Source organism: Sabethes cyaneus, chromosome 3 (genome assembly GCF_943734655.1).
Source record: "Sabethes cyaneus chromosome 3, idSabCyanKW18_F2, whole genome shotgun sequence".
Lineage (NCBI taxonomy): Eukaryota > Metazoa > Arthropoda > Insecta > Diptera > Culicidae > Sabethes > Sabethes cyaneus.
In genome coordinates, this window is record NC_071355.1 from 78619668 (window position 1) to 78643784 (window position 24117).

At 40.7% G+C, this 24117-nt stretch overlaps 1 protein-coding gene across 1 annotated transcript in view; it reads right to left on the reverse strand.

Annotated features, from left to right (window-relative positions):
- Window positions 1–6493: 6493 nt before the first annotated feature.
- Window positions 6494–24117, reverse strand: part of LOC128742855 (semaphorin-5A) — a 357873-nt gene continuing 340249 nt past the window's right edge. The window contains exons 5-10 of the mRNA XM_053839338.1: window positions 21665–22378; window positions 19989–21604; window positions 19764–19931; window positions 19552–19707; window positions 19287–19492; window positions 6494–7679 (exon numbers count right to left, since the gene is read on the reverse strand). Of these exons, the coding sequence (XP_053695313.1) occupies window positions 7425–7679; window positions 19287–19492; window positions 19552–19707; window positions 19764–19931; window positions 19989–21604; window positions 21665–22378 (3115 nt within the window). The 3' untranslated portion in view covers window positions 6494–7424. The remainder of the gene's footprint in view (window positions 7680–19286; window positions 19493–19551; window positions 19708–19763; window positions 19932–19988; window positions 21605–21664; window positions 22379–24117) is intronic.

The following is a 24117-nucleotide window of genomic DNA, read 5'->3' on the forward strand; positions in this document are numbered from 1 at the left end:
ATTTCCTCAATACATCGCACGTTTTCTTTCCCTACATTCCTTTTGTTTTACCGTGAACGCGCGGAAAGAAAACGTGCGATGTATTGGGGAAATGTCAAAAATGCTGTTCAAATATTACGAACACGTCCGCCATTATGGCTCGTAAAAAGCTGGATAGATTCTCATAATTTATGTGAAACACATTTGGCATCCATGAATGCAGTGCAAGCAGTGCAAGGTTTTTGGCGTCGTTTTTGGCCAGGCTGTCAGCTAGCAGCAGAGCTGCCATAAATACAGATATTTGTGCATGCATAAATTTGGGACTCTACCGTTTTCTCCGGAGTATTTAATTTTCTCGATCTAATCTTTTAAATAACATAAATAGTTCATGAAGTACTTTAAATTTCAGGAACATTGGTAGAGCCAGATATATATCATAGCAACTGAAATAATTGATGGGTCCCAAATTTATGCAACAAAAAATATCTGTATTTGTGGCAGCTCTGGCCAGCAGCCATCAGCCAATAAGCTAATGAGCTAGAAAGAGGTGAGGGAAAAGAATACGTTTGACTAGAGTGACTATATACAGAGTGGCGACAAGTCATCCCAAATGTATGCAATGCGGTTTTTCCAAGGTTTTTCTTTCTCTTTCCTGCATACGCGTTGGATAGGCCGTCTGCTCGATTGGAATGACACTGACAGATAATTATCATTCCAATTTTGACATTGTCGCCACTCTGTATATAGTCACTCTACGTTTGACTACCATTATTTTAATAGGACCGAACTCCGGGGGATCTCCAGTAAGGCGTATAAGTGCGTCAGAGATTACTTTTGTAATCACTTACGAATTAATTAGGTAATCAATGATAATCCGTAGAGTAATCAATGATAATCTTAAGTAATCGCTGGTAATCATGATTAATTTATAGTAATCACAAGAGATTGATTAGTGGTAATCAGTAAAGTAATTATAAGTAACTTTTTTCAAAGGTGCGTGGTAATCATTGCTGTTGGAAACCCCTTGCCGAACTCCAACATCCAAACAAAACGAATAGGTTAACGAATATGTTTTCGCGACGTATATATTTCGGCCAACTGGGTATAAAAAACATTTTGTTCGGTTAAAATAAGCAACAATAAAGCTATTTTTTCTTGTGTGGACTCATTACTGCGACCAAGCTGTAGATCTATTGTAATATCGCCCGTGTGTTTGCTGTAACCTGCACCGCATATCTTTTTTGCTGCTTTTTACGAGCCGTAATGGCGAACGTGTTCGTAATATTTGAACAGCATTTTTGACATTTCCAAAATACTTCGCACGTTTTCTTTCCGCACGTTCACAGTAAAACCACAGACAAACAGACATACCTCTTGGAAGAAAAATCAATAAAAAAAAATCGTACCTCACATTTAGCCTGAACACCAACACCATCTATGATGGACATTCCCAAATATCAAATAGCAACAGGAGTATTCCTCGAAGTAGTAAGTATTTTTTATGGAGAATACCCCTTTTTGCGTCAAAAAGCGCCACTTTGACCAAAACGGAGACATTCCCAACTAAGCCCAAATTTGAAATGACGGTTTAATCGGTACAAAGAAAGGAAAACGAGGGTTATGTCTGTTTGTCTCTGGTAAAACTAAGGCATTGTACAAAAAGAAAACGTGCGATGTATTAGGAAAATGTCATAAATGCTGTTCAAATATTACGAACACGTCCGCCATTATGGCTCGTAAAAGCTGGAAAATGGCGGACGCTATAAATTGTGTTCGTAATATGCGAACAATCTTTTTGACAACTCTGCATCCATCAAAATTGGGCACTCTTCTCCTGTACGGCATGTGTTGCTCTCTCTTTCGTTTACGCAAAAGAAGGAGAGCAATTGTTTTGTTTACATTTCGCACAGTTTTGCTCTCCTTCTTTGGCGTAAACGAAAGAAAGAGCACGGTAGTGTTGCAAGAGAAGAGTGCCAGATTTGATGTATGCAGAGTTGTCAAAAAGATTGTTCGCATATTACGAACACAATTTATAGCGTCCACAATTATGGTGCGTAAAAAGCTGGATACCCTTTTCGTTAATTCCTCAGCTATAATTTTTTATTTTGCTTGTTCGCTATCCAGTTTTTTCCTACTAGCTGAGGTCTGTAAGTGTCCGATACCAGGGGGCTCTCTGTGTGAGCTTTTTGGTAACGGGGGTGTGTGGCGGGTTATTAAAAAAAATTGGCTGTGCAGAACGCAGACAAAATTCTAAAAACTAAACGCGCTTTCAAATTATACTCTTTTCCTCTATTTTTAAATAAATCGTAATTTTTCTGCGAAGTAGAAACCATTGTTGGTTGGTATCATTTGAGTAATTTTGCGTCCTCCATAATAAACAATAATCAGTTGATACAATTAGTGTCATTTTATGAATACAATAATCAGTTGATACAATTAGTGTCATTTTATGAATACATAATAATAAATGGAATACCGTGTACCCCCGCTGGAATGACCTTCCTTAATCTGAACATTTTTAATCTGAACCCCGTTGGTATGAATGCGTTCACATTAAAAACTGATCAAGCGTCATACACAATCGACGGTTAAGTTGACCGGGCAAATTAAAAAAAAGCAATACCGTGGACCCCCGTTCGTTTGACCGTTTTTAATCTGAACACTTTTTAATTTGAACCCCGTTGGTTTGCACGACGTGCAATTTAAAAATGGTTCAAACGTCATACTCAATATGACATCATTTGCTTATGCAGACAATGCTCATAAACACGATATGTTTGTGCTGATCTAGCGTGTTTAATCTGTTTCACATTGCGTTTTCCCAACGATTATGGTAGAAATCCGATCGGAGAATGAATATTCGCTGCTTGCAACTGCCTACTGAATCAAACCAACAAAACAATAACAAAAAGCAGGGCAGCCGGTTCACACAAGTTCCAGCATATTTAGGGTTACCAGTTGTTCAAATTAAAAACTAACCCCGTTAGTTTGCATGATGAATCGTTCAAACGAACGGGGGTCCACTGTAAAACTTAATACGTTTCCTCTTGCTCAGCAGCTTTGGCATATAGCTCAAATGCAACTTATTTCTCTCCAGCACTCAAAATAGACTATTTTAGTTGATACTGTCGAGCCAATTTCCACTTCTACGATCTGGATGTTCAGAATTCGAGCATGTTTTCAAAACGTTTGTTTTCGTCAAATCAAAGCAACAAGGTCATAGGGTGCGCGCCTTGCGCGTATGTGAAAGTGAATGGAGTTACCAAATATTCAGATAAAAAACGAATTCGCCTGATCTGAACGAGGTGTTTTTCATATTAGCGGGGGTTGACTGTATATAAAATGGAATTGAATACAGCCTGAATTCGTTAATTGGGCCACGACTGCACTCCAGCAGATTCGCTAATTGGGCCGACTGACAGTTGTTAGAAATTTCTAAACTCGAAAATTCCATACAATGTTGACATTCAAGTTGTCACATAGCCCAATTAGCGAACACCCAATTAACGAACCGCCCAATTAACGAACCACCAATTAACGAAACTTTGCTGTATCAAGATAATGAAAATAGCATGGCGACGACATGGCGACATGACTTTTCTTCAGCTCTCTTTGTTTTGGCTTTCATAACACCCTTCATAAATCATAAGCACAGAGAACAGATTAACAGGCTCGAAGGAAGTAATCCATTTTTTGTGTGTAAAATCTGCCGGTAGCGCCCTCCAGAAATAGTTTGCCAAACGCAACAAAAAATATCCATGTACCTTCATCAATATTTCTTTGTGCAGGAGTTACACAGCAGCGATGGCAGCGACATCAAGATTTAGTTTGCCACTTCCCGCTTAGGCGCGTCCGGCAGAAATCGAACAAAAATCTGGTAGCGAAAAACTTTTTCTGCCAGGCATTCTGCCGGATTTCTGGCCGCCGTCACCCGTGAAAACTAGCAGAAATGCAACAACCGATTCTGGCAGAAATTTCGCCTAACGGTTTTCTCTGCCAGATTTCTGTTCGATTTCTGTCAGCCATGTCGAACAGAACCGATACCGAAACCGATTCAACCGGTTTGTGTTTTTTGCGTAACTTTTTGATTAAAAAAAGCTATCATCATAAATATTTAAATACAATACAGACATTTGCGCATTTCACAGTACTTTATTGTTCATTCTTACGTTCAGCTTATTTTTGTTAGTTTTCGGTGCATTTCAGAAGCTGAAACCAGATGAGCGGGACCTTTGCTCTGAAAACAAAAAGAATGCACGGAGCACGCACGTTATTGGAATCGACCATTTGAAATGTTTCGTGAGGCTTTAAAAACAGAAACTAAATCCCGCAGAAACAGGTTGAATATTATTTTCTTACCTGTAATGCAGAATGTGAAGCACATATCTCCCGTTTTAAAATGTCATTTTTGACATACAGCGAGCGAAAAACGAAGAAGACGAACCGGTTCTGAATGTGAAATTTTATGTAAAATGTTGATTTTTCTTCCAAGAGTTATGTCTGTTTGCCTGTGCTATAGCTATCCAGCTTTCCACGAGCGCTAATGGCGGATATTGAGCACACGTGGGCACAATCTTTTGACATGCATTGGAGGAGCGTCGAGTTCGCCCTGACGGAGTTACTATGGATACATTCATGATTGTTTGTTGTTCGAATGTAAAAATATAAACATTGTTCAATTTTGCAGATTAGCTAAAGAGGAACATAATTGTACGGACAAGAAGTTTTATGGATTGTGACTTCGCAGTTTTCGAACATTTCAGGGAAAATGTCCAAATACGCAACGGAAAGTTTCTTATCAAGTCGAGACGCTGTTCGAGAGTAAACTTGACAACGGCTCGACCAACATGAAGTTAATGTTTGCGTTAATGTGTAATGTTTCGAATGTTTAATCCGCACGATTGTGAAAAAGTATTCTGAGTCAGTGCCTTCAGTAAATTATGGCCGCAAACCACTATAAAAGTTTGAATCCGTTTAGTTATGTTCCACTTCAGCTTATCTGCAAAATCAACCAATGTTTACATTATTATACTCGAACAACAAACAATTATAAATGTATCCATAGTAACTCCGTCAGGGCGAACTCGACGCTCCTCCAATGCATGTCAAAAAATTGTGCCCACTTGTGCTCAATATCCGCCATTAGCGCTCGTGGAAAGCTGGATAGCTATAGCACAGGCAAACAGACATAACTCTTGGAAGAAAAATCAACAAAAATTATCGTACCTCACATTTAGCTTGAACACTAGCACTGTCTATGATCGACATTCCCAAATATCAAATAGCAACATGGGTGTCCCTCGAAGTAGCAAGTATTTTTTATGGGGAATTCCCCTTCTTTCGTCAAAAAGCGTCACTTTGACCAAAACGAAGACATTCCCAACTAAGCCCAAATTTGAAATGACGGTTTAATCGGTACGAAGAATGGAAAACGAGTGTTATGTCTGTTGGTCTGTGGCAATAGCTTGATTGAACCAGGGGGGATCTATCGGTAAGGAATTGTGAAACTCACATGTGAAGGGGCAGGCAGGTGACCATAATTTTCAATGCCGCTCTTGCTACTTTTTTTCTTACCGATTTGCTGCTCTTGCCTGCATATGTAGCTTTCGAAAAGTTTCTTAGTTTGTTTTATTTACGCTAAAAAGCAGATAAATGCATTATCGGGATCAAAACAATACAAACGACAATTGCGCTGCGTGTTTGGGTTTGAGTTTCTGTCAACTGCAGCAGACAAAAATAGAGTTGCGAGTCCCTTGGCTCGAAATCAATCCACACGCCGTTTGGTCCATGACAGTACAAACGTCATGGACCAAACACCATCTGCGGTAACGCACACATGTATGGAATTTGACAGCAATAGATCCCCCCTGGATTGAACAAAACAGTGAAAGTATTTATTTGCGATGAAATCTCAAACCCCTCGTAAACCCGAGAATGCTGATTTGATTTTAATCTTTCTGTTTTAATTTTCCTCATCAAAAATAAGAAGAAGAAGAAGAAGAAGAAAAGACATTCTCTGCGCTACTTACACATTCTTCATCACTATGAGAATTAAGTTCATGCTGGTTTCCTAGATTTTCACAAAATGGTTCATTTTTCAGATTCACTATCACCCCTATTCTGTATTTCGAACGATCCTTTATTTCGTTCGACTTGTTTCGAACGAGATGTTTTGCCCATTTGATTTTGCTGGCGAAAATTTCGTTCGAAAAAACTTTCGTTCGAAATACCAATTCGTTCGAAATATAGAATAGCCGTGTATGATTAGTAACCATGCTGCTCCGTTGAGTAGAGCTCAAAAGAAAGCTTTGCTTGAACACGCAAAATGGGAAACTTTATTCTTCAAACAATACTTTTACGATTACACCTTGTTCGGATTCTGCCGTAGACCATAAGAGTAAAAAAAGAACGGAAACTCGGTTAAAAGTAACATTTCTTATCTTTATTTTATATAGTATCCGAAAAATTACTGTCGTTACTAAAATGTCTTTTTGTTTTAAGTCTTACTGTTTGTTAATACCCTAGAAATATGATCTACAAACATCTATCGCCTAAGCATATCGCTAAACGTTGAAAACGTACCGCTCAATTTGAGCTACTTTATCACGAGTAAAATCAAATTTTACTGATAATTCCTAGCGCTAGTTGATTCAAAACAACATTATATCTAATATATTTAGATGTAAAATGAAGAACAGAAACGAAATAGTAAAATACACAATTGCTCTATGATTGCGTGTGTCGAGAGTCTTAAGAATTGCATCGTGATCTCCCACCGTAATGGCACAGAATGGATTCTATACGTAGTAACGTGCACTAATCTTTTCTCAATATTTTTGTCATAATCGTCGTTACAGCTCTATAGCAAGCTCCAATTTTTGTTAACACAATTTTTGTTTTGTTAACCCTACAAGGTACTGCTAACTAATTGAGTAAAAAGTTACAAATAAGTAGCGGTTCGTTTTGTAGAAAGTGTTAAGATTATCTTTTCATTTGGTTAAACTTTTGTAGCCCCAGGATCGTCGGTTATCAGCGAAATTAAGCGTTTTCTTTTGCTGCTGCTTAGTTCAAGCTAATATTCACCTAAGTCTAAAGAGTTAGACAACATTTCCTCTTAGTTGCTATTGATAAAGTCTAATTTCATCAGCCTTGCTCTAATCGACTACCTCTACTGCAGGTATTTACGAATTACGAATTACGAAATTGTTCTAGGATGGAAGAAAATGATGATTAGGTTCGTTTCCAATACACTGCAAAGCATTCACGATGGTGCAGAAAACTTGCATACAAGTTTTTCTACTGGCTTCGACCGTTATTAATGCTATCGCTTGATGGACTATCGCAGTTGAATCAAAACAAAAAAAAAAAACGATTAATGAAAATTAACAAACACACTATTCCAGCTTGTAAGTTGTTCCGAATTCCGTCCGATTTCTCACAGGGGATCAATACTTTTCCTCCTCCAGTTCCAGTTGCCGCGCATGGCGGATGTTGTTCAGTCCGTGCGAGTTCCGCTTGATGGTGGCCGTGTCGGTGTCGTTGAACGACTTGGCTAGTACCTTCGGTGTGTTGTTACCGAGAGCCCCGTTGACATTGTTCGACTTGGTCAGGGTGGTGTGGCCGTTGGCAATTTTCGAACCGCTAGCATCGTTCCGGCCATTGAACGAGGACTGCCGCTTCGGTTTGTGACTTTCGGTGTACTGCAGTGAGGGAAGACGACAAAAAAAAAAAGATTATAAGAAATGCTGTTGTTTTATGTTCACAAAATCAAAAGGATATTGTTCATTTATTTTTTGAAAATAGAGTCAATAGAGTCAAAAGTATAAAACCAAAAGTTGATCAACAATCAAAAGATAAAACCCAAAACTTAAAAGGCAAAACTCGAAAGTAAAATGTTAAATTAAGAGTAAAGACGAGAGTCAAAATTAAAGTTTGAAATTCAAAAGATAAAAGTAAAATGTTGCGTGAGAAACATCGAAGAATTCGATAGCCAAAAGTCAATGTTTTATTTAAAGTCAATTGGAAATTAGAATAAAACTTGCACTTGCAATTGGACTTGAAATTGGACATGAAATCAGATACGAAAATTTACTTCAAATTAGACATGAAAGTGAACTTTAAATTGGACTAAAGTTTGACTAGCAATTCTACTTGAAATCGGATAAAAAGTTAGATACGAAACTAAACTTGAAACCGGAGCTGAATTAAGTCTTTAAATTGGATTTAGAATTAGGCTTCAAATTTACGGGCCCTATTATGATAAGTCATGTCGAGCAGCTCGACTCGACTCAGTTACTGTCGAGTGTCGAGTGTGGGAAGAACGGCTAGCATAGCGGCTCAATGCTCGACCAAAATATAGCAAGCTCAGGCGTCATTTGAGCCACTAGCTGATAGCGGTCGACTCAGTCGAGTTACTCGACAAAATGGCGTCACGTGTGACTTTCATAATACCAAAAGTAGGTCAGTCGAGCAAAGTGACACTTAACGAGACTTAGTTATTAGGGCCCGTGAAATCATACTTCAAATAAAATTTTACAGTTTACCTGAAAAATTGACTTTGAATTTGACTTAAAATTAGACTCAAAATTGGGCTTGAAATCCTACCAAAAAAGTGGACCTAAAATTTGGCTCAAAATCGAAGTGGGCTTAAAATTGATCTTGAAATTTTATTTGAAACCGGACTTGAAATTGGACATGAAATTGGATCTGAAATTGGGTTTAAATTGGACTTGAAACTTGGATCTATTTTTACGCAATTAATGTTTTTATCACAAAAGTATTAGGCGAAAAATTAACAGGTGGCAACTAAAATTTTGGAATTTTTTCTCAAGCTGTCAAAAAAAGGACAAAGATACTTATATGAAGAAGATCTGATTTATCGAAATTAAAGATACATTATCCATTGTTGAAAAAAATTAGTGTATATTTGAAAACGGTCCGTAATCGGCTGTTCGGCGAAGCTTTCGTTTGACGTCGAAACAGGAGTGTTGTACGGCCGTCATGTCAACTTTGCGAATGCATCTCTTGATTCTACCAATCAACTGTTTGCAATTCGTGGCTCTCCAGTTATTTTTGCACACCAAGGAACTCAAAATCCCGAAGAAATCTTCGATTGGGTGAACTAAGACAGATTTTTCGGGTGGTGGTTTCAATAACGATTGTGTTTTTTTGGCGTAATGCGATGATGCTCTATCCGGTTCCGGCCAAAACACGTATTGTCCATCTGCATAATATTTTTGTAGAAACGGAATCAAAATTTCCTTGAAACATTCTTCTGGTGGATCTTAATAGATAGCCAAACCAGGGGGCTTGTTGTTGAAGAAACGAGCTAGAGAACGATGCACACGTCCTTCAATTTTGGTTGATCTTCCACTACCTTGCTTGCGAATAGTTGTTGGGCATCTTAGGATATGGTAAACAGTTGAAGCCGCAACATATTTGCTTTTTAAATATTGTACCGTATACTTTTTGCCGAGATTTCTGTGACAGTTCGTGTAAGTGTACAACGCGCTCCCGAAATGCTTCTTGTTTCGACGCCATTTTTAGCAAAACTGGGCAAGCATAAACAAAACAAAAAATATTAACAAAAAGAGCAGAGAGAGAGCTAACACATACATACTTTCATTTCTCTCTGAGCTCGTTTGTTGGTTAGCATAAGGGCCGCGAACAAATTTCAAAATTTTAGTTGCCACCCGTTACATTCCCCGAACTTCCGGGGTCGGACCTAAAGGAGTACTTGCGAAATTTTTATGTTTTGAACACACATAAAACACAAACTGGGACACATGGCCCAATGACCCTTGCTTGGATAGACCAGTGTTGGTATTGATCATTCCTCGCAGGCTGCCTTCGTAAGTTAAAGAACTAATTAAAGAAAGTTCGATGGCTTCGACGGTTACATGTATTCTTGTAGCTCGACCGGAAACTCACAATTTGCGCAATGTCTTTAGTTGAATTATTTTCCTGAGCAGGACCTGGCAACTTATAGAAGGGCGTAGGCAATAGTTCCACGCACGTCATCATTATATCTAGTTGGTGTCGAGACACCGCATGGTACTGTAGCACAGAAGAAAGGTGCCAAAGCGTTTCTCCTCCGCAGGGGTTTCCTCTAGGGAGTGTTTGCATGCGTTGAAAAACCTCTCAGTTATTCCACTGATTTACCGGCGCAGTACGACTCAAACTAGTCACCGGCACCGGTGAGCTGTTTCCCATTATCTGTAACCTGTGTTTCCGATTAACTGTGCCTGGCGAAAGTTCCTCGAATGATTTGCAAGATTGTTATGGTGGTGATTTCCTTGGTTCATGCGACTTAAGGCCATCTGGTGTACGTAATGACCAGTATTTATGAGAAACTAGTTCCCTCTCAAAGGACCGTCGTTGGCAGATGTATACGCTGCAACGGTTTTGCTGGTGTCTGTCATGATTTCACGGTTGTCTCCTGGTTAGTCTAGTCTACGTTGTCGCACTCGTTTCACCAACCGACATGCTTCGCTACCTCGTCATCGATGTTTGGGCAGTACATGTGCTGACGGATAATGGAACGCATTTGTTCAACTCCAGGGTAACTGTTGGAGAACGCACTGCCTGAATATTGACAGAATGAGTAATTTTTCACCGCATAGGAGTTATTCGGCTACGTCGGAGATACACTCCCGTCTTAGAGCCGTTGAACTCTGGGATTAGTGCTGCTGCTTTTTTATAGGCCAACCATCGTCGATGAAGTGAATGACTTGCTACAGTTAAATGAAGCCTTTAGTTCCGCTTTGGATGGTGATTCGTTTACGACAGCGCGAACGCTGTGCTCCAGTTCGATATTGGCTATTACGTAGACCTGGAAAGTACGTGTGAACGAAGCTATCCTTGGAGATGTAATGAGTCTCGAATTCGTAAAAGAGAAGGGTTAGGATCTACCATTGGAACACGATAGTGAGGAACGTGCTGCTCGAGCAATAACTGCTGCTGATGCTAATACCATTGGAGCTCATTGGAGGTGTCAATGGCAATTGGCCTTCTTCGAGTCAAATATCTGAGGGGCAGTTTGTGGTCGAACACCAATGTGAATCGTCGGGACAACAGTACGCTGTGCAGAACTGTGTCACGAGGAATATCGGTGGAGTCAGGCTACGTAACACTTGATGTTGTTGGACCCGTTGAAGAATGTGTTGACACAAAGATATTCATAATGGGATTGCGGGGCGCCAGCAGTACATCAATTGAATAGATTCCCGCAAGCAATCGAATGACATGCTGACAACCTTTCGTGCTTGATCGAAGTTTCATCGGCGCACCCCTGGCGTTCGACCCTCTGCCACAATATCACCAAGAGAGTTCTTGGTACACTTTACAGTGGATACCATGGCATCTATTATTGGTTGAAACACCTCCGGATCTTATTTGACACCGCGCGACCATCGGTATATTGGTAAAGGTCTTTGTGCGTGTTGAGTGCGAAGACTGGTTGGCGTCCGATTCGTCAATGTGGCTAAAGTATCGGAAGTTGGGCATTTTCGTGAAGATGCCTTCGGCTTGGTTTCCACACGACGGCAATCGGTGCATCCCAGTCGGAAAAAATAACTTTTCTGACGATTCCGAGACTTTCGAATCTAGGTTTCTTTTTCATGCTGTACGACACCGGTCGTTCGTAGGATCGTCCTTTAGTACCACATATTTTACTTACTTATGTGTTCCTGTCCGCCGATCCGGCGGAACAAAGGGATGCGATGTTCACCGCCGACGGTTACCTTCCATGGCTTTTATCTGTCGCCAGGACAGGTTCTCGTCTACAGCCCGGATGTCGTTGGCTAAGCGGTGTCGCCGTGAGCAGCCTCTGGGGGCAAAGGCAATGACTTTGTACGAGATATAGCGGAGTTTTATTGCACTGGCCCATTTTCGTACTAAACACAGCGGGGAAATGGACCCGAAGGTCAGCAATGTCGTGAGTCTGTTGCGCATGCGAACAAGGTGATACGTTGATTTCCATCAGATCGATGATCAAAATGTCGATATCATGGTATTAATATCTATACATAATACATACCCTCTTTGGTAATATTATTGAGGGAGATGCCACAGAGAACAGACATCCATTCCGGAACAAATTTTTCGGGAATTCTTGGATAAAATTTCAAATTAAAATCACCTAATATTCTAGCGTCACCACCACTATAGTTTCCCAACTAAATGATTCTTTTGATTTGGACACTGACAAGCTTTGGCTCCTCTGGCGCTAGTATATATGGACTTTTAGCGTTATGCTAGCGCCAGAAGCTAGCTGTTGTGAGTTTAGTGTAGAATTTTATGCGCCTTTAGTGACATCATCACTATAGTTTCCCTACTAATTTGACATAAGTTTTATCCAAGTGGGGACCTTTCGCTTGGATGTCTGTTCTCTGTGGAGATGCTGCACTACAGCGATGAAACAAGTTGTAGAAGCTCTCAGGGCACTGTTCTGGCCCAACAAAATTGGCTGTACTTTTCGTACTGTACTTACTTAATAGTGTACTTTTGGATCAGACGACATAGTTTGACGTATGACTAATGTGAGATAATATGTCCGAACCATTACCAAACTGCATTTGCAGAGGGACACCATTCACCATTCGCACCGTCGACATACAGCTCGACGAATTTCCAACTTCGATGGATGTTTTTGTTAACTACTTATATTTCTTCTTCTTCGGCGGTTGCTTGTCCAAGCGCTCGTCGACGATTGCTTTTTTCCTCCTCCTCTAACAGCATAGACCCGGGGTGGCTCGTGCTGTATCGCGAACTTGTCTTAATTGAACACGGGTTTGGGCTTCTCGTCGCCAATTCATTGAGTGTCTCGAAATCCGCAAGCTTGCTTTAATCTGGTCGAGCCATCTAGCTCGTTGGGCTTCTCTATTTCTGGTGCCGGTGGAGTTCTTGAAGAGAACCGATTCCGCTGCACTGTCGTCCGGCAATTCGTGCCGTGGCCGGCTCCCCGTCGTCTCCCAACTTTCACCAGGTGTACGATGGGAATCTCTTCAAGTAGTGTCTGCAGCTCGTGATGCATACACATGCGCATCTTCGCTTTCTGTTTCTACTCCCATAAGAATAGTAGGCAACACCTTTCATTTAAATAGTGCGTACCTATATACATATTCCGTAAGTAAAGTTATGGTCTCAAGTCCGTAGAGGACTACCGGTACGATTAGCGTTTTACATATCGTCAGCTTTGTGCGGCGGCGTATGCCCCTTGATCAAAGCGTCTTGCGGAGAGAAAAGCAGGCTCGACCTGTAGGTTGAATGCGTCGTTGAATTTCCTTACTCGTATTGCTATCGGCGGCGACCAGAGGTCTAAAATATATGACCTTATTAACCACTGCAAGTGCATTACCATCAATAGTCACCGTCCGTGGAAGACGAATGTTGTTTTCTCTGGTTCCTTGTATTTGGGGTTTGACGCATTCACTTTTATCCCAATCCTCTCGCAGTATCCTTCTTTTGGCATAATGCCGTTGTGACGTCAATAGTGCGTGAACAGAAACCCTTGCTGAAGCCAATTAAATCCACCGAAAGGTCAAAAAGACGTTCTGGCCTCTGGGATCGTGTAAGGGAGTGCCGTTGGTGAATCAATACATGGACTCTCTGCTGGTTGACAGCAGTGAAAAGCACTGCCGAGGAGTTTTCAACCATATCGGTGTTCTCCTTGAAGTTAACGATTTTATTGTCTACGTGCAGGTTGACAGTTTGTCAAGGGGACATAAACGACTAAAACTTTTGAAACATTTCATTATTTTTTTAATTCAGATTTTGATACTGCAGTCTTTTCGCTTATTTTAATACTGATTTTATAATGATCTAACTACGGGAAGTGGTGCACTTAAGCATTCCAGTGCGGCGTGGAACAACATCGACGGAATAAAACGACGTTCCTGGAAAACCACGATTTTCAAACTTTATGTACCTTTTTCTCAGAAACTACACAACGTATTGGAACAAACTTTTTTTTTTGTTTTGTTGGTAGTAGCTTGACAAAGACTTTTATAACTTTTGAGCTTTGTAGAATCCGAAATATAGCTTGAGAAAAACAAAAAAGAAGAAAGATGGTTGAAAAAATAAAATGTTGTCTTCTTTTTCTTTTTCCTCTGGCAGTGTTTCGTTTACAAAGCTTAAAAGTTATAAAAGTCTTTGCCAAGCTTCTACCAACAAAACAAAAACAAAGTTTGTTTTGATACGTTGTGTAGTTTCTGAGAAAAGGTACATTAAGTTTGAAAATCGTGGTTTTTCAGGAGCGGCGTTTTATTCCGACGATGTTGTTCTACGCCGCACTGAAATGCTTATATGTAGGATCTTTTTTAGACCACTTCCCATGGTCGGATCATTACAAAATTAGTATTAAAATAAGCAGAAAAGACTGAAAAATCAAAATTTGAAATAAAAAAATAATGAAATGTTTCAAAAGTTTTAGTCGTTTATGCCCCCTTAAGAAGTGAGATTCGCATCTTCGTTAAGTTTGTTAATTAGCTGCATCACGATATCGCCGTCTTGCCTTCACTCAACGCTTGAAATGTTCTTCGATGAGCTTTGATTTCTTCAGCTTGAATCCTATATAGACTTTATTCACTCTGCATAAGTAGGCGAAAGAGACCTTACCATCCTCCTTGGTTGTCTATAGGCGGTTGTAGCATTGTCGAAAGCTGGCAATAGACGCGCCAAACAACGATATTAGTTTGTCTTCTGTTTCACTGAAGATAAACTCACGAGCGAACTTTGGCAGAATAAAGCTATTGTAGCACTTGTGGTCCGGTCTTATTAGTTTTCATAGAAGGAATCGTGCCTTAGCAGCGTCATCCAGCCTGTTGGAGTCCATCTTAAAGAGATCGTTGTAGCGGGCAAACCTGTTAATACGACATATGAAAAACAACTATTTTCCTTGGAAATCCGCGCTAATTTTTGGAAACTCCTCCATTATCTTGTTGGCACTGTCGCAATATAGGATTTAGAGACAGGTAGCTTATGATTAGTGATTAAAGCTTTATAACTTTATTTATTTTAACGATAACTACAAGTTTTGTATTTTACTGGTTTCGACTGTGAATAGTGTTTGGTTTAGGTATACGGCTTTTGCACTGCCCATAAACACATAACAGTCCCATATGACTTTTCACCATTTTTTAGATAAGCCTGGGAATCATCTTTAACCGTTATGTGTGCGACAAAAAAAACACCTTTAGCAGGGCGACAAGGGTACCCGGGTACCCAAAATTGATATTGTTATAACATCAACAATTTTATACCGATTTCGACGAAATAGGTGTCATTTGATTCGTTAATTTATCTAGTTTTGAATCATTTGGCCATTTGGCCACTAAAAGACATACGGGGCCCGAAAATCCGGAATTCCGACAGAGTGTCCGCTGTGAGGAAGAGAAATGATTGTATTGCAGGAAAATCAGTCATGCGGATATAAAAACTCTAAAAATTCATACAATGTACTATTTCATACAATGAGATGAATCAGGTTGGCCATTCCGGAGTAGGTTCCTGTGGGGTCATGGGTGGCCAGTCCAGGATTGGAGGTAAAACCTAGCAATATGGGTATCAAAGTTCTTGGAATTAGTTCGGTAGGTGATATTTTTTATATTTCGATGTATTTTGATTGGTTATTTCGAAAATGGTTTCTACGGGGTCACAGATGATACCGCAGGATTCAAGATAATGCTTAGCATTATCAGAATCGTTCAAAACGTAGAACCATCCGTTGTACATTTGGAACCAGTTCCGAAATTATCAATCGGTACTAAACTGACCATTTCAGTTCAAAACATCTAAAAGATCCGCTAAACCAATTCTAATATTGGATTAGGCACCCAACTCGCCATCTGTATCCCTACAGGAACCAAATTCTGGAGTGGCCAATGCGATCTAAAGTCACCAATTTATATAATTAGATGAAAAAAGGGTCCACAGTGTCAAGTTCAAAGCTAATGGGTTTACTGAAAGCTGATATTCTTTCAAAACATGCGGCCTTCCACGTTTTACCGGATGATGCTCCGGAATTACCGATTCCCGGAAACTACTTGTCATTTGATGGCCAAATGCTTTATCTAATAAAAACTAGATAAATGTACGAATCAAATGCCACCGGTTTCATCCAAATCGGTTCAACATAACTAAAGTTAAGATAGATAGCAAATCATGGGTACCCAGGTACCCTTGTCGCCCTCCTACGTAATAAAAAAATTCAAGTGACTCTCATTGCTAAACCCCTTTATGGATATGCACCAAAAAAACCTCAATTACTTAAGATCAACGAGTTTTACGATATCGCAAAATTTCAATGACGTATGTTTTAAATTGAATGAGTTATAACTATTTTAAAACTGAAAAGGTACCCGGGTACCCTGTCGCACACATAACGGTTAAATTACCTATTCTTTCAATATTTCAAACAAAAAAGCTATGTTTGTTCCCAAAATGTTGAAAAAAATATTAAACTATGTCAGTCCCATATTACAAATAAACGCATAACAGTCACAGTAGTGAAAATATATGAATAAGCATTTGATTTTGGAAATTCCTGAACCGATTTGACTGCAACAACTACCAAACGAAAGATTTTATGGCCTACAAGAACACTATTGAAGAAAATTTGGAGCGGATACACGGTTCCGAAGCTATAGTCGGAACAAGTTCCGGAATATATGGAACTTGACTCACCTTGAATCACAATAATTCCATTATACGACACCTCTAAGTACTTGAATTTGCAAAACTAGACCATTGATATTTGTATAAAGTGTTCAAGACGTCATTGACCATATCTAACCACATATCAGGAAATGCTCCGGATACCCCTACAGGGATCAGTTTCTGAATAGAACTAAAATACAACATGTGACATCTCTAAGTACGCGAAAGTGCAAAACTAGCTCAGAATAGTTCATTTGTCGTCATATAATATGTCCAGGATCATATTGGTCACACTCGGACACGTTCTGGGAGTGTTCCTGACACAAGAAAGCGACCAGTTTCTGAGGTGAACAAAACCTCTTATGCGACCCCACGATAACAAATTACAAATAAAAGCAGAAAATGCTAGGAACTGGAAATTTATCTTCAGAGTTATCCTTACTCTCGTCAAATTTCAAATAGTTCAGTACAGACATTTGAAACAGTTGAATTAAACGTGCACGTGAATTATCAAAACAACAACCACACGTGGTCGTGAAAATACTCCACCGGCAGTCACCGGTTCACCGGCAATGCAGGGATCAAGGCATGCTGTGAGTGTGACTGTTATGCGTTTATTCTTGCTTATTCAAGCACAAATAAACGCATATCAGTAACTTCGGTAGTTTTTATAAGTTTTGGAACAAATTGTAGGTCACTTGTGAACAAATTGCTTGTAAAAGTATTCTATAATGTACATTCAAGAAATATTATGATGATTTGGACGATTTGTTTCCGAAATTTACACAATATTTAAGAAAAAATTGTAGCGGTTTCAAATGCGTTTTTCGCCGCTGCACGTTTTTGCATATGTGACTGTCTTCCATTTATGGGCAGTGCAGTCCACGAAATGATTTCAAAACGATATTTGTTGTATATCCGACGTTTCGGCCGTTGGTTTCGGCCTTTTTCAAAGGAAATCTAGCAATTGTTTGTTTTATTGACAACATGTAACGTACAAAATTATAATTTTACTCACATAGGTATCGTTTTACGTTAAGCGCACTAGCTCTGCGGTCTATTGTTAGGAGATTTTTAGTCCAAGTTTTAAGCTAATTTAGGAGATATAATTAGAATAAGGTTTTGATAGAGTAGTGCTTGTTTTATAAATTGAGATTATACCATTTCTTTTGCAAATTGTAGAGGATTGTGCATTTGAATGTTTTCTTTTTTCACTTTTTGCTAACTTTGGTTGCGTTTGCGTACACTGTGCTATCTAGCTTATTTAAGCTTTGAGTTATCAGAGCTTTATGTGTTATCTAGAGTGGCTGATTTGTTGTGGTGGGTGTGATTGGTTTACAAAGTTTTGGAGTTTGCTGTGGTGGTTGTAATTTTGGTCTGTGGGGTTGTTGTCGTCTGGCTGTCGCTTTTTTGATTTTGGTTTCGGTTTTTTATAGTCTTGAGTTGGTGTAGGAGCCCCGCGTATATGCAGCTTATTCCATCTACATCTGTGCGGTCCTGGACGATACCAAAATATTAGACCGCACTCTCAACCCACAACTCCTACCACTTTTAGAAAGCTTTCATATCAACAACACAACACATACAGTTAATCACCGCACAGATGTAGATGGAATAAGCTGCATATACGCGGGGCTCCTACACCAACTCAAGACTATAAAAAACCGAAACCAAAATCAAAAAAGCGACAGCCAGACGACAACAACCCCACAGACCAAAATTACAACCACCACAGCAAACTCCAAAACTTTGTAAACCAATCACACCCACCACAACAAATCAGCCACTCTAGATAACACATAAAGCTCTGATAACTCAAAGCTTAAATAAGCTAGATAGCACAGTGTACGCAAACGCAACCAAAGTTAGCAAAAAGTGAAAAAAGAAAACATTCAAATGCACAATCCTCTACAATTTGCAAAAGAAATGGTATAATCTCAATTCATAAAACAAGCACTACTCTATCAAAACCTTATTCTAATTATATCTCCTAAATTAGCTTAAAACTTGGACTAAAAATCTCCTAACAATAGACCGCAGAGCTAGTGCGCTTAACGTAAAACGATACCTATGTGAGTAAAATTATAATTTTGTACGTTACATGTTGTCAATAAAACAAACAATTGCTAGATTTCCTTTGAAAAAGGCTGAAATCAACGGCCGAAACGTCGGATATACAACAAATATCGTTTTGAAATCATTTCGTGGACTGCAAAAGCCGTATACCTAAACCAGATAACTACAAGTATAAAACTTATAATTTTTCGGAAGGTTCCATTGTTTATGGCTTTTTCATTGTATCAGAAGCTATATCAAATGTATTAAGAATTGTATAACATTTCTGATAGCACTATATGTATGTGAGGCACATGCTATGCCGTACCATTATTAAAACTATTACCCTATAATCAATTCGCTGCATACTCGCAACATGCCTTTATTCATGAAACTGAATAGATCGGGTAGCCAGTATTAGGATCTCGTGGTATCAGCCCGCAGGTGAAGTGACCGGAGTTCACACGGCGATTATCAAGGTAAGAAACATTACAAATATCCTACAAGCCAGAATTGGCCGAGCAATTAATTGTGTGCAAAACGCACACTATATGACGTGATTTTATCGCTAAAATTAGATAGATGAATAAACTTACATCTTTTGTCGGCAGCGAAGAGTACTGGTTTGGGTACGATCCGTAGCATGGAGATCCCTGAATCGCCTTAATGCCTTTAGCCTTTCTCTTCATCAGTAGAATAGTTATATAGGCGGTGGCAAAACAGCAAATGATGACAAGTACTACAGCTACTACGACTATTAGCGTTATCGGTGATGAACCGGAGGTCAGGACATGTGGAATTTCTAAAAAAAATTGAGATAATGAAAACCATCTATTGCATGTTAGAATTACATCCGCTTACCGTTACTCATTTCCGGGTGGCACTTGCGGATCTCTCGATCGCTACCCTGACACATTTTTGGATCCGGAACCGATACTAAGCACGACCTGGTTCTAACCCTTTCACCATCTGTGTTGCAAGGCGACCAGTCACTCCATTCGTTCCAACCAAGAAAAGCTACATTCAATGGAAATTGTTAATAATGCAGATTTATTAATTAACAGCTAACTTACAATCACAGCTGGGCATCTCGCACGTTTCATACTGAGTGCTTTGTCCTTCACAATCATTTCCGAAAATCACATTGCCAGACATCGACAAGCACTGACGCGATCGCGTCCTAGTACCAAGTCCACATGATACGGAACAAGGCGACCAATCGCTCCAGCATCCCCATTCACCTGCGAGAAACCAGAAGAAAATTAATATCTATAAAGGAATAACCTAACTCAAATTACCTTTACACGGATGATGATTGCAGGTTCTCACCATCTTGTTCGCTCCATCGCATTCAGGTTTCTCACAGGAGCGTGTTCGGAACTGTTGTCCCGAGCCGCAGGAAGCACTGCAGCTGCTCCACGAGCTCCAATCGCTCCAGCCTTCTTCACCTTCTCCAGCAGCCGATCCGCTATGTGATGAGTCACTCAACGATCGTTGGCAAGATCCATCAGGATGGCAAACTCTGGTTTCCTCCTTCGGTATTATTTTAAGCAACGATGAATCCGCGATCGGCGCTTTACACGTGTATCGGTATCTCTTTTCGATATAGCTACCATTCGGGAGAGTTCCATTCAACTGTGTCAGCCAGGGAGTCCATGTTCCGGCACGTTTTACATCCGGACATGAATTAGTGTTGCATACTTCGTAATCTAAGTGACATCCAGGGCATTCCATTCCGCCGTTCTGTGGAATTGGATCGTCACATTTCCGCCTGCGAATTCGGTAACCACTACCACACGGAGCACTGCATTCTCCCCAAACACCCCAAGGTCCCCAACCTCCGTCGATCGGGGGCTGCTTGGGTGCTGGACATGGCGGCAGATGTGAACAGTATATTTCCGCTCGATCTGGACCGACGCAAACTCTTCCACCATGCGCTGGTTTCGGATTGCCACAAGTCCTTCTGCGCGTTTTGACAGCCATTCCGCACGTTTGCGAACATGCAGACCATGCACTCCAATCCGTCCAGCCTCCGTGCACCGTACAGTTTGATACTGCTATGCTGATTCCGGTACAAGGCTTTCCCCCATTTTTTGGCGATGGATTATCGCATGTTCTTGTACGGCACAGACACGAGTCTGTATTACCGGCTAGTTCTTCGTTATTGTTAGCTGAGTTAGTTTGGCCGCTGCCTATTTGCGCACATTTGTTCCATTCTGACCAAGCAGACCATCCTCCGTCCACTGGAGCGGTTAATACGGGACACTCAGTAGCATTCTGGATCCAATACTTAGCCAAAGGGTCTCCATTGGGAGCGATAGTGCAAGCTTCCTGCAATTCATTCCAGCCACAGTAGGGATCCATCGAATTCAGACAACTTAGCTTCGATAGATGCCTATTGCAGTGGTGCGAAGATATTCGACTGATTGCGGAATCTGTTCCAACGTACAGGGAGTCAGTTTCTTTCACATACTGAATTGTACGGATTTTGGTATCGCTGGCAGGCTCTGGTCTCCAAATTTCCACTACGCAAGTACTCTTCGTACGCGGGAGAACGGAGATCTTTTTAATGAAACCACTATCGGTTGCAACGTAGATGATGTGAACCCGTTCGTGTAGCTTTGTGGGTATGACATCAATCGCAATGTGACTGAATCGTTCGAGTTTGGTGTGATGAAGTGGTTGACCGGTCATTGGTTGTACGGCTTGATCCATCAGTTGGTACTTGGAAGAATCGATTAAGGAAACGTGACGTGCACTTGGGCCGGCATTGCATTCGTAGTGATCCCGATGCTGGGTATCCTGACGGTGCCATGCAGAACCTAGCGATTCCTGGTGCTTGAAGGCACCGGAGAAAGCGGCATGAATGGCAGACATGTTGTAGGCGCAGACGGCTGATCCATGTATGCTATTGCTGCGGGTGAAAAAAAAACGTTTATTAATATAATAATTACATGTTTATTCCTTTATTTACTCTGGTGTGGTGAAGGTAGTATACAGAACACCCTCCTCTTGGCTGTACACCATTCCCTGTACTTCGTTGAAGTAGAATGGATAGTCGCCTGGAATTGAACAATTCAACCTTGCCTTCACGAACGAAGTCCAGTTTTCTTTCAAAATCTGTGTACCTCCTGGATCGTTCTTACAGATCCTAGCAATTCTTGAGTATATGATCTTCCCACAGTTTATGTATTCGACGGCTGCTTCACGGAAAACGAAGTACACAAACTCCCCCTTTTCAAAGCTGCCGACAAACTGCGGATCATTCAGCCACTTGGAGTTGTACTGATTAGTTCGCAGCATTCGGCTGCTTTCTTGTGTTACATCAGCTCGTATGATTGCCGGATCCGAACCGGAGAAGTCGGTTGTAGTACCGACGAACAGCTTCCCGTTGTCGGCCATGTGTGCCGTATTGTTTGCGTGCGGGCTAAAGGGACACTTGGCAACACCTCTGTCAATTCGAGTTGCAGTCAAGTTTTCCATTTGCCGCCACGAACAGGATGGACTAAAGGCATAGGTTCCACAGGCATACACCCGGTTGCCGAAGTTCTCCAGCACCATGATGTAATTGCGACAGGCATCCTCGCTTTGTCCCTTGTCCAGACAGGTATTGCGCATCACCGGGGTCACCTCCCATGGCATCCGCTCCCGCACGTCCAGATGCAACGAGAGCCGGTACAGGTTGTCCCTGGCAAGGTTAAAGAAAAAGGAACACTGTTAGTTGATAATCTGTTATAAATATAAAATTTCATTATTTGTGTAGATGGAGGCGTTTAAAATATTGATTTCTAGTATCCAAATCTTCAAATTCGTTATATAAACACACAAATGACATATGACGGACATAATGACGGAACCAGTTTTACCTAACGTTAGTGCCAAAGGCTCGAGATGCAAAATTTGTATCAAAAGAGTGCTTAATAGCGAAGTGCTTGCGACAGCCAAATTCCAAACAGAAGTTTCCTTTAGGAAGATGTCGGAGACTATCAGCTTGGCGAATATTCGTCCGCTCTACTAAGCGCGGATCGGTTAACGGCTGTCCAAACTGCATTGCAGAACAACCACACGGACAAAATTTAGGAACTGCAAACTCTAAAACAGATGAATGTTCGTCGCTTGTGCCGCTGTGAGTAAATTGCCTGGAGAGTATGATATCGGCCCTCAAACCATAGCGTACTTCCGCTCAGGTATAACACATAAGGGACGATCCGGGATTAATAGTTTAAATTGGATATTTCCAGAACATCATAGATACCACGAGTTAGAGGATCATTCGGCTGCTCCAAAATAAGACCGACAACTTCTCTACACAAGCATGACAGATAAGCCATTGCAAGTGATCAACAACACGGTCGATGGAAGTAAATCAATAATAATTTCCCAGCTAGATTACTGATCTTCTTGTTGAATTTTATGCTCAGTAAGACTCGCATGTGTTAATCGGATAGAAATCCGGCCAATAAACGCTTAGGGAGTTCTATGGCAAAAGCACAGAGCACTCCCGAGGTAGGGTAATCCAAAACCAGAACAGTAATTCTGTTACACGCGGTAGCTTCCAACGCACGGTGGTCCGGATTCGAAAAAATGCGAACATTAGCAATTGGGTAAAAAATGCGTAATTTTTCTAGGGTGGTGTCTTCGGAGAAATTTAATAATAAAATATAGCGCATCTTTCTACACTATTAGAACGAACAAAAAAAAATTTTTTCTCTCATAAAAGTTGCAGAACATACATGCTCAATAACTTTGCACACGATTTTTTCATTGCTTCCGAGTGTTCTACAAATATTATAGATCAAATATTTGCACTGCGGCAGATCCTCCAAAATGGGCGTGAATACAGAGTTCCGATGCACCATTTGTTCGTTGACTTTAAAGCCGCATGTGATACCATCGACCGGAAAGAGCTATGGAAAATCAAGGATGAGAACAGCTTCCCCAGGAAGCGCATCAAACTGATTCAATGGATGGTACACAGTGCTGGGTTCGTATTTCGGGCAAATTGCCGAGTTCATTCGAATCACACAGAGGGCTTCGTCAAGGTGATGGTCTCTCATGCCAGCTGTTCAACATAGCGCTCAAGGTGTTATGAACGGATATCAACAAGTGGAGCACGATATTCAACAAATTTCAAAATAGTTAATTCGCCTGCTTTGCTGATGACATGGATATTATCGGCAGAACATCTGTGGTGGTGGCTGAACAGTACATCAGACTAAAGCGCGAAGCAGAAAAGATAGAGTTAAAGTTAAATACGTCTAAAACAAGGTACATGTTGGGCAGCGGAACCAAGGCCGACCGACGCCGCTTGGGCAGTAGTGTAATGATCGACGGCGAAGAGTTTGAGGTAGGCGACGAATTTGTCTACCTTGGCTCACTGGTAACGGTGGACAATGACACCAACCAACCGTGAGATTCGGAGGCGTA